Source organism: Theropithecus gelada, chromosome 1, assembly GCF_003255815.1.
Source record: "Theropithecus gelada isolate Dixy chromosome 1, Tgel_1.0, whole genome shotgun sequence".
Lineage (NCBI taxonomy): Eukaryota > Metazoa > Chordata > Mammalia > Primates > Cercopithecidae > Theropithecus > Theropithecus gelada.
In genome coordinates, this window is record NC_037668.1 from 55,993,039 (window position 1) to 56,004,152 (window position 11,114).

The following is an 11,114-nucleotide window of genomic DNA, read 5'->3' on the forward strand; positions in this document are numbered from 1 at the left end:
CCGCCCGTCTCGGCCTCCCAAAGTGCTGGGATTACAGGCTTGAGCCACCGCGCCCGGCCTGTAATTTCATTTTTCATCCTGATTTTCTGAATCAGAATTTCTGTTAACGTTTCTTGGGAATCTGTGTTTTCTAAAAAGTCTCTAACGCTTCTGAAGGAGCAAATTTGTTTAGGAGCCATCTGAAACCTTCGCTTCACAGATGAGGACGCTCAAGGTCTAACTGAACTTTTTTTTTTTTTTTTTTTTTTTGAGATGTAGTCTTGCTCTGTCACCCAGGCTGGAGTGCAGTGGCACGATCTCGGCTCACTGCAAGCTACAGCCACCGCGCCTGGCCAAGATCTGACTGAACTTTTTTGTGCTAATAGCTCTTATCAAGGTCTAGAACTAGAATCCTGGCCACTTGTTTGCATATATAGTTCCTTTTTATAATGCGATATCTGTGTTAACACTTTTAATGTGAAATTGTTTTATAAACAATCATAAGTGAAACATATTGGTTTGAAAATTTGTTGATTTCTTACTTATATAGGGGCTAATATATACTGTGACCAAAAAAATCTTTATAAACAAGATTAGGAGGTTCAACATAAACATTACCCTTATCTCATTTTTAGGCGACTGAGTCAAAGACCAACACCAGAAGAACTAGAACAACGCAATATATTGCAACGTGAGTCCAGTTATGGAAATAAAGTTGTATAGATTTTCTTTGTATGTTTCTGACTTTAATACACATGAAAGAGAAAAGAAGCATTTGCTACAAGGGCTAAGGGAGAGGGTTCCAGCCAGGCAAGGACTATTTATTTCCCCATGAAGGAACAGAGCTCACCAAGCTTCCTTTGGAAGATGCTATTATGGTACTGTTTAGTGTGCTGTGATACTCTAGAAAGCTTTGTTTCAGTGTTCTCACCGTATCCTGGAACTGCCTTGGGCATTTGGGAGGATTTGACAGTATATGGGAGATGTGCCCAATTTTTCTGTGTTCAGGGAGCTAAGGAGGTAGCTGTGCATATGGAGACCTTCCTATTCCTAGAATTTGAGGGCTGAGGCCCAAAGCAAGTCCCAAATGCAGCAGTTTTCCTCTTGCTTTAATCTCTTAAGACTTTCTTACCTCTATACTTACCAAATGGGACCAGGTATTTAATTTGCTGTCTGTGTACATAATTAACTTCCTGAAATAGCATTCTAATCTGGCACATATTTGATTTGTTTTTCCAGAATATAGAGTAAAATTTGGCCTTAAAAGTTTCCTCACTGAGAAGGTTTGGGTTTCCTCAGGGCTATTTGTGAGCATGTTCAGTCTGACCAATCCATCCCCTGTTCTCTCAGCACTACTTGGGTATACACAACTTAAATCACTTGTAAATTTTCTAGTGTGGGAGCCCTTATAGACATATCACACAAAACTCCATGTAATCGCCATTGCCCATTCTTAGCAGTTACTCTTGAGCAAGAATCTGCAGGCTTTTCCTTAAAGTGTACATAGTAAAAATTTTGGGTTTTGCAGGCCAAAAAGCAAATGAACAACTATATGTAATAGGTACTTACAAAACCATTTAAAAACGTAAAGACTGGCCGGGCGCGGTGGCTCAAGCCTGTAATCCCAGCACTTTGGGAGGCCGAGACGGGCGGATCACGAGGTCAGGAGATCGAGACCATCCTGGCTAGCATGGTGAAACCCCGTCTCTACTAAAAAATACAAAAAAACTAGCCGGGCGAGGTGGCGGGCGCCTGTAGTCCCAGCTACTCGGGAGGCTGAGGCAGGAGAATGGCGTAGACCCAGGAGGCGGAGCTTGCAGTGAGCTGAGATCCGGCCACTGCACTCCCGCCTGGGCGACAGAGCGAGACTCCGTCTCAAAAAAAAAAAAAAAAAAAAAAAAAGGAAAGACTATTCTTAGCTCATGGGCAGGAAAAATACAGGCAACCGGCAAGATGTGGTGCCATAGTTTGCTGACTCTTGCTCTTACCTGTTTGTATCGTTGACAAGAAAATTGTTTTGTTTAGCCATCTCCAGAGTTAGTATTTTATTCTGATTTGGGCCTATAGGAAATATCTGGGCCAAGGCGAGTGAATCACAAGGTCAGGAGATTGAGACCATCTTGGCTAACACGGTGAAACCCCGTCTCTACTAAAAATACAAAAAAATTAGCTGGGCATGGTGGCGGGCGCCTTAGTCCTAGCTACTTGGAAGGCTGAGGCAGGAGAACGGTGTGAACCCGGGACTCAGAGCTTGCAGTGAGCCGAGATTGCGCCACTGCCCTCCAGCCTGGGTGACAGAGCAAGACTCCGTCTCAAAAAAAAAAAGAAAAAAGAAAAAAAGAAATATCTGGGCCAGGCATGGTGGCTCACACCTGTAATCCCAGCACTTTGGAAGGCCAAGGCAGGAGGATCACCTGAGGTCAGGAGTTCGAGACCAACCTGACCAATATGATGAAACTGTCTCTATTAAAAATATAAAAATCAGCTGGGCATGGCATGTGCCTGTAATCCCAGCTACTGTGCCTGTAATCCCAGTTACTCGGGAGGCTGAGACAGGAGAATCGCTTGAACCCAGGAGGCGGAGGTTGCAGTGAGCCGAGATTGCAACATTGCACTCCAGCCTGGGCAACAAGAGCAAAACTCCGTCTAAAAAAAAAAAAAAAAGAAGAAAAGAAAAGAAAAAGAAATATCTGTAATGTAATTACTAAAACATTTGATATGCACATTGTCATTTGTGAGTAATCTTCCTTCCTTCTGATTGTCAACTGTAGCTAAAAATGAAGCTGATCGTCAGGCAGAAAAACGAGAAATTAAACGTCGGCTCACTAGAAAGGTACTACTCCCTGTGTGTTCAGTTAACTATATGTGTTTTATTTGGATGACCTATTTGATTGGAAATTAATTTGCAGTTAGGCACAGTGGCTTGCACCTGTAATCCCAGCACTTTGGGAGGCCATGGCAGGAGGATTGCTTGAGCCCAGGAGTTCAAGACCAGCCTAGGGAAAACAGTGAAACCTTGTCTCTACATTTAAAAAAAAAAAAAAAAGAAAGAAAATAAAAAGAAAAAAAATGAATTTGCAGCCCAGTCAACATGGCAAGACCCCATCTCTACAAAAAAAATTAAAAAATAGCCGGGCATGGTGGTATGTGCCTGTAATATCAGCTACTTGGGAGGCTGAGGTAGTAGGATCATTTGAGCTTGGGAGGTTGAGGCTGCAGTGAGCTGTGATTGTGCCACTGCACTCCAGCCTGGGTGACAGGGCAAGACCCTGTCTCAAAAAAAAAACAAAACAAAAAATCACCAGATAACCATAATCACTGGGGGCTGGACCTCCAGGGATCAATAGTCTATAAAGCTCCCCCAGGTGATTCCAGTGAAGATTGAAGCACTGGGTTAGAGGCAATTTGAATGCATGATTGATGCCTAATTATTGGCTTAGTGAACTAAGAGGCTCCATTTCCTTCAGCTCAGTCAAAGGCCAACTGTGGCTGAACTCCTTGCCAGGAAGATTCTGAGGTTTAATGAATATGTAGAGGTAACAGATGCTCAAGATTATGACCGGCGAGCCGACAAACCTTGGACCAAACTGACCCCTGCTGATAAGGTACCTGGAAAGCGCTCTCTTGCTCTTTTTCTCTTTCTTTTTTTCTCTTTATTTAGAGGATCCAAGATGCTAACTAGAAGGGAGAACCATAAACAAAACTTTAGTTTTAATATAATATTAAATTTCAAATCATGATACAAAATGCCAAGTTGAACAAGTCAAAACGTTATACTAACTCAGTATAATGTTTTGGTAATTCCACCACCAATACTGAAAGAAAGAAAATCCCTGCTATATCAGAGTAAAAATACTGGAAGGAATACATTTTAAACAGTGGTTGTTTGGTTAGAGAGAATTTGGGCTATATATTTTAGTAATTACCCATATCTCATTTTTATAATGCTGTGAAAAACTGTAAAAGCTGGCCAGGCGTGGTGGCTTATGCCTGTAATCCTAGCACTTTGGGAGACCAAGGTGGAGGGATCCCTCGAGGTAGGGAGTTCGAGACCAGCCTGGCCAACATGGTGAAACCCCGTCTCTACTAAAAATACAAAAATTAGCCGGGTTTGTGATGGCGTGCACCTGTAATCCCAGCTACTCGGGAGGCTGAAGCAGGAGAATTGCTTGAACCCAGGAGGTGGAGGTTGCAGTGAGCCGAGATCATGCGAATGCACTCCAGCCTGGGCAGCAGAGTGAGACTCCATCTCAAAAATAAAAATTAAAGGCTGGGCGCGGTGGCTCACGCCTGTAATCCCAGCACTTCGGGAGGCCAAGGCGGGCGGATCACGAGGTCAGGAGATCGAGACCATCCTGGCTAACACGGTGAAACCCTGTCTCTACTAAAAATACGAAAAATTAGCCGGGCGTGGTGGCGGGCGCCTGTAGTCCCAGCTACTCGGGAGGCTGAGGCAGGAGAATGGCGTGAACCTCGGAGGCGGAGCTTGAAGTGAGCCAAGATAGTGCCACTGCACTCCAGCCTGGGTGACAGAGCAAGACTCCATCTCAAAAAAAATAAGTAAATAAAAATTTAAAATTAAAAAAAAAAAAAAAAACTAGCCAGGTGCAATGGCTCACACCTGTGATCCCAGCACTTTGGGAGGCCGAGGCAGGTAGATCTCTTGAAGTCAGGAGTTCAAGACCAGCCTGGCCAACATGGTGAAACCCCATCTGTACTAAAAATACAAAATAGCCGGGCATGGTGGTGTGCACCTGTAATCCCAGCTACTCGGGAGGCTGAGGCAGGAGAATCACCTGAACCCAGGAGGCGAAGGTTGCAGTGAGCTGAGATTGCGCCATTGCACTCCAGCCTCAGCAACAGAGGGAGACTCCATCTCAGGAAGAAACAAAAACAAAAAAAACATAAAAGCTACAATATCTCTTTCAAGATTTTCAAGTACTTTGATTAAACTAGAAATTTTAGGTTTACTATGAGACAGATGGGTATCTCTGGGTTGCCTGTGAGGGGTTGCAGTGACTTACAAAGTTAAACACAGTAAAGAAAAAATGACGGCCGGGCACAGTGGCTCACGCCTGTAATCTCAGCACTTTGGGAGGCCGAGGTGGGCAGATCACGAGGTCAGGAGATCGAGACCATCCTGGTTAACACGGTGAAACCCCGTCTCTACTAAAAATACAAAAAATTAGCCGGGCATGGTGGCGGCGCCTATAGTCCCAGCTACTCAGGAGGCTGAGGCAGGAGAATAGCGTGAACCCGGGAGACGGAACTTACAGTGAGCTGAGATTGCGCCACTGCACTCCAGCCTGGGCGACAGAACAAGACTCTGTCTCAAAAAAAAAAAAAAAAGAAAAAGAAAAAATGACAAGTTACACTGCTGTACAAAGCAGCCAGAAGAAGCTGAAACATTTTTTGTTTCTACTCCACAGGCTGCCATAAGAAAAGAATTAAATGAATTTAAAAGCTCCGAGATGGAGGTTCATGAAGAGAGCAAACATTTTACACGGTAAGACCCAAAAGACCCAGTCATACATGTGCTAGGTAGAGTTTTCCAAAAAACATTGTTCAGGTATGAAGGGCTCTAATGACGTCAGTAAAAAGAAAAACACTCAGTGTTGATTGCAAGACTGCATTCAAAGGGATGAAAAGTAAGAAGCCATAGTAAATGCCTAGGCCGGCTCACGCCTGTAATCCCAGCACTTTGGGAGGCCAAGGCAGGTGGATCACCTGAAGTCAGGAGTTCTAAACCAGCCTGACCAACATGGCGAAACCCCGTCTCTACTAAAAATACAAAAATTAGCTGGGCGTGGTAGCAGGCACCTGTAATCCCAACTACTCAGGAGGCTGAGGCAGGAGACTCGCTTGAACCCGGGAGGCAGAGGGTGCAGTGAGCCGAGATTGCACCATTGCACTCTAGCCTGGGTGATAAGAGCAAAACTCCATCTCAAAAAAAAAATAAGCAAACGCCTATTCTGATTGTGGCATTTTATGTATATTATTTCATCCTTGCAATAAACATGCAAAATGTGTTAACATCCCCATTTTATCACTGAGGAAATGGAGGCTCACAATGGTTAAGTAACTTGGTTGACTTGCTAATAAATTGCAGAACCAGGATTCAGAGAAATAAATCAATGACTTCAAGGATAATGAGGTGCTCTCTTCGTTGTACCTTACTCTCTCAGGTTATAAACGGTGCTAAGTTAGACAAGATCTTGCCCTCTCTGGTTTCAGTTCTGCCTAGCACAGTTGATCTTACCAACTTAATGTATAAACAACATTTTAATTAGCCGTCCTCATGAAACAAGCCAAGAAATCCAGCAAAGCCAACAAGCCAACAAATCAAGTGTTTTGATTTGGAATTACGGTTGTGATTAAGGAGCCACCCATATCCAAAGAATCAGCTAGCCACAAATGGAAGCAGTCAGAGTATCTTTACATGATTCTTAGAACATTTATAAAAAGAGGCAAATGAGGTTGAGTGCAGTGGTTCATGCCTGTAATCTCGACATTTTGAGTGGCTGAGGCGGGAGGATCACTTGAGCACAGGAGTTTGAGACCAGCCTGAGCAACATAGTAAGACTCCATCTCTACAAAAAAAAAAAAAAAAAATCTATTTTTTGAATTAGGCAGGGGCCTGGTGCAGTGGCACACTCCTAGCACTTTGGGAGGCCAACAGGGAAGGATCACTTTGAGACCAGCCTGGGAAACATAGTGAGCCCCATCTCTACAAAAAATAAACTTAAAAAAATTAGGTACAGGCTGGGCATGGTGGCTTATGCCTGTAATCCCAGCACTTTGGGAGGCCGAGGTGGGCGGATCACAAGGTCAGGAGTTCGAGACCAGCCTAACCAATATGGTGAAACCCCATCTCTACTAAAAATACAAAAATTAGCCGGGTGTCGTGGGTCATGCCTATAGTTCCAGCTACCCAGGAGGCTGAGGCAGAAGAATTGCTTGAACCCGGGAGGCGGAGGTTGCAGTGAGCCGAGATTGCACCACTGCACTCCAGCCTGGGTGACAGAGCGACACTCCATCTCAACAACAACAACAAAAATAGCCAAAAGGTGCAGTGGCTCACTCCTGTAGTCCAGCTACTTGGGAGGCTGAGGTGGGAAATTCACTTGAGCCTGGGAGATTGAGACAGCAGTGAGCCATGGTCACACTACTGCACTGAAGCCTGGACAACAAAGTAAGATTCCATTGCTGAAAAGAACAGTTTTGCTAAAGGAAAGAGTTATAGAATGTGACATTTATGCTAAATCTTAAGGTACATAAAAAAAATTAATCTGAACAAAAAGAAAGGAAAGGCCGGGCGCAGTGGCTCAAGCCTGTAATCCCAGCACTTTGGGAGGCCGAGACGGGCGGATCACGAGGTCAGGAGATCGAGACCATCCTGGCTAACACGGTGAAACCCCGTCTCTACTAAAAAATACAAAAAACTAGCCGGACGAGGTGGTGGGCGCCTGTAGTCCCAGCTACTCGGGAGGCTGAGGCAGGAGAATGGCGTGAACCCGGCGGGGCGGAGCTTGCAGTGAGCTGAGATCCGGCCACTGCACTCCAGTCTGGGCGACAGAACGAGACTCCGTCTCAAAAAAAAAAAAAAAAAAAGGAAGGAAAGAACCTTGTAAGCAGAAGGACCAGTATAGGCTGGGCGCAGTGGCTCACACCTGTAATCCCAGCACTTTGGGAGGCTGAGGCAGGTGGATCACTTGAGGCCAGGTGGAGACCTGCCTGGCCAACATGGTGAAACCCTGTCTCTACTAAAAATACAAAAATTAGTCGGGCATGGTGGCATGCTTGTAATCCCAGCTACTTGGGAGGCTGAGGCAGGAGAATCACTTGAACCCTGGAAGCAGAGGTTGCAGTGAGCCAAGATTGTGCAACTGCACTCCAACCTGGGCAAGAGATCGAGACTGTGTCTCGAACAAAAAAAAGAAAAAGAAGGACCGGCTTAAGCAAGATGATGGGAGAGAGGAAAACACATGGCGTTTCTGAATCATAGAAAATGTAGCTTCGGCCGGGCGCGGTGGCTCAAGCCTGTAATCCCAGCACTTTGGGAGGCCGAGACGGGTGGATCACGAGGTCAGGAGATCGAGACCATCCTGGCTAACACGGTGAAACCCCGTCTCTACTAAGAAATACAAAAAAAAACTAGCCGGGCGAGGTGGCGGGCGCCTGTAATCCCAGCTACTCGGGAGGCTGAGGCCGGAGAATGGCGTGAATCCGGGAGGCGGAGCTTGCAGTGAGCTGAGATCCGGCCACTGCACTCCAGCCTGGGCGACAGAACAAGACTCCGTCTCAAAAAAAAAAAAAAAAAAAGAAAATGTAGCTTCAACAGAGGATGTATGGGGCAGTGTGATGAAAATAAGCTAGAAAATGGGTTGCAGTCCCTCGCAATGCTTTCACTGTTATGCTAGGATGTTGGAACCATTGGCAGTTTATAAGCAGGAAATTCTGTGTATTTCAGAACAAGCTCTGATGCAAACAAGGAAGATGATATGGAAGGATGAAGAGACTAGCAGCAAGGAAAACAAGAAGTGTCTGAAATAATCATAGTGAGCATAGTGGTAGCTCAGACCAGCGACAGTGAGAATGCAAAGGTGATAGATTTGAAAGACATTTCAAGCATAGAATCAATAAGATGTGGCAATCTGTTGTATTCCAGAGATGAAATAAAGGAGTAGTCAGAATGACTCTGATATTTCTAAGTTGTATTTTTTGAGAGGTCTGTGAAGGTGATAAGGAGTTTAGCTGAACAGTTTAGTTTATTCAACAAATACTGAGCACCTACCACATGATAGGTATAGTGCTAGGTCCTTGGGATACAGCAGGAAATAAGATAAAATCTCTGTCCTCAATGAGGCTTTATTCTTCTTTTTTTTTCTTTTATTTTTTTAATAGAGATGGGGTCTTGCTATGTTTCCCAGGCTGGTCTTGAATTCCTGGCCTCAAGTGATCCTCCCATCTTGGCCTCCCAAAGTGTTGGGATTACAAGTGTGAGCCACTATGCCTGGCCAAGCTTTTATTCTAAAAGAAGAAGGCAGACAATGAACAAGCTAGAAAATAAATTGCATGTGTTGAGTTTGATGAGCCTATGACATATGGAGTTACCTAGAAGACCGTTAGATAGGCAGCCTAGAATCCAGAAAAAAAGCAAAGTCTCAAGATACAAATGAAAGGGCCAGGCGCAGTGGCTCACGCCTGTAATCCCAGCACTTTGGGAAGCCGAGGCAGGCGGATCACGAGGTCAGGAGATCGAGACCATCCTGGCTAACACGGTGAAACCCCGTCTCTACTAAAAATACAAAAAATTAGCCAGGCATGGTGGCGGGCGCCTGTAGTCCCAGCTACTCGGGAAGCTGAGGCAGGAGAATGGTGGGAACCCGGGAGGCAGAGCTTGCAGTGAGCCGAGATCGCGCCACTACACTCCAGCCTGGGCAGCAGAGTGAGCTCCGTCTCAAAAAAAAAAAAAAAATAAAAAAAAAAAACAAATGAAAGAAGATAGTGGACCTTTAGGGGGGAATGCATTTATTTATTTATTTTTATTTTTTTTATTTTTATTGAGACAAGGTCTCACTCTGTCACCCAGGCTGGAGTGCAATGGCATGATCATGGCTCATTGCAGCCTCAACTTCTCAGGTTCAAGCCATCCTCCCACCTCAGCCTCCTCAGTAGCTGTGACTACAGGCACGGGCCACCACACCTGGCTAACTTTTGTAGAGACAGGGTCTCCCTATGTTGCCCAGGCTGCTCTCAAACTCCTGGGCTCAAATGATCTTCTCACCTTGGCCTCCCAAAGTGTTGGGATTGATTACAGGCATGAGCCACCGTTCCCGGCCAAGGAAGTTGTTTTTTATTTAAAGGGTGGACAGAGGAAAATGAACCAGGACAGCATACTGAGGAAGATCAAATGAAGAAGAGAGAAAACTATGGAAAAGATAGTGTTACAGAAGCCAAGAGGAGTTTCAAGAAAGAAGGAAGCAGATGAGGAGTATCAGATGCAACAGAAAGGTCAGGTAGAATTAGAGCAGAGGAGAGGCAGTATTAATTAGGATATAATTTCATTACTACTGATACATTAATAGCAAAGCAATGGACATCATGTGGTAACTTGTCTCTTTTTTATCTGTTTTAGCTACCATCGTCCATGATGCCAAAGGTTGAGAGAGGAACTCAACATGGCTGCTTTGCTGCTTCCTTCTCCAGAGTGACATATGGAGGGAACTTTAGCACTTCCCAGCACAGCCAGAATTGCGTCCTCTGGGATATTCTGAGGTGGACAGCACTTCTTTGAATGTAGCATTTCACTGGAACAGAGTCTCATGTGCTGCACCTGGGGCAAAACAACACTTTGTCAGTGCTTTTGAACCTTTCAATATTGTAGCTTACTTGAGGAGTTTTTCCCTCACTGCCCACCAAAGTTCTGGACCACTTGCAGGTTCCAGGTTTTACTGGCTGCACCACCCCTTCCCCTAGATGACTGCCTGTGCTGAGGCACAGTTTGCACCATTAGCCTTACCTGCTCTGCCCTGATTGTGAGATCCAAATGTGTAGGCTCTAAATCCCAGCCATCAAATCCAATTCCTGATGGGGAAAACCTCCTGGAGGCCCCCAACCTTCTGGTAAAAGAGTCCCTACCTCCAGGGGAAGCCTTACCACACTGGCATATCAGATGAAGCCATTGCACTGTACCTCTCGTAACACAGCAATACAGTCTCTTGAGGGCACTCAAGCCTGAGAGGAAGCTCAGGATCTGACATGTTCTTCCTTTTCCTCACAAGTCATCATGATTTTTTATTTTAAAATAATCTGGAAGTAATGGGAAGTTATGTTTTTCGTGAACTCCAACCAGAATCCAAATTGGTTAGATGAAGCCAGGCGCAGTGGCTCATGCCTATAATCCCAGCACTTTGGGAAGCCGAGGTGGGTGAATCACCTGAGGTCAGGAATTCAAGACCAGCCTGGCCAACATGGCGAAACCCCATCTCTACTAAAAATACAAAAATTAGTCAGGTGTGGTGGCGCCTGGCTGAGGCATGAGAATCGCTTGAACCCAGGAGGTGGAGGTTGCAGTCAGCCAAGATCACCGCCCACTGCACTCCAGCCTGGGCAACAAAGTGGGACTCTGTCTT

The 11,114-nt window shown here is 45.2% G+C and overlaps 1 protein-coding gene across 2 annotated transcripts in view; it reads left to right on the forward strand.

Moving 5' to 3' along the window:
- Positions 1-11,114, forward strand: part of PHACTR4 (phosphatase and actin regulator 4) — a 142,350-nt gene extending 131,236 nt beyond the window's left edge. For both annotated transcript variants that reach the window (XM_025388813.1, XM_025388803.1), the window contains 5 exons: positions 615-670; positions 2,751-2,812; positions 3,447-3,584; positions 5,409-5,485; positions 10,118-11,114. In XM_025388813.1, the coding sequence (XP_025244598.1) occupies positions 615-670; positions 2,751-2,812; positions 3,447-3,584; positions 5,409-5,485; positions 10,118-10,133 (349 nt within the window). In that variant the 3' untranslated portion in view covers positions 10,134-11,114. The remainder of the gene's footprint in view (positions 1-614; positions 671-2,750; positions 2,813-3,446; positions 3,585-5,408; positions 5,486-10,117) is intronic.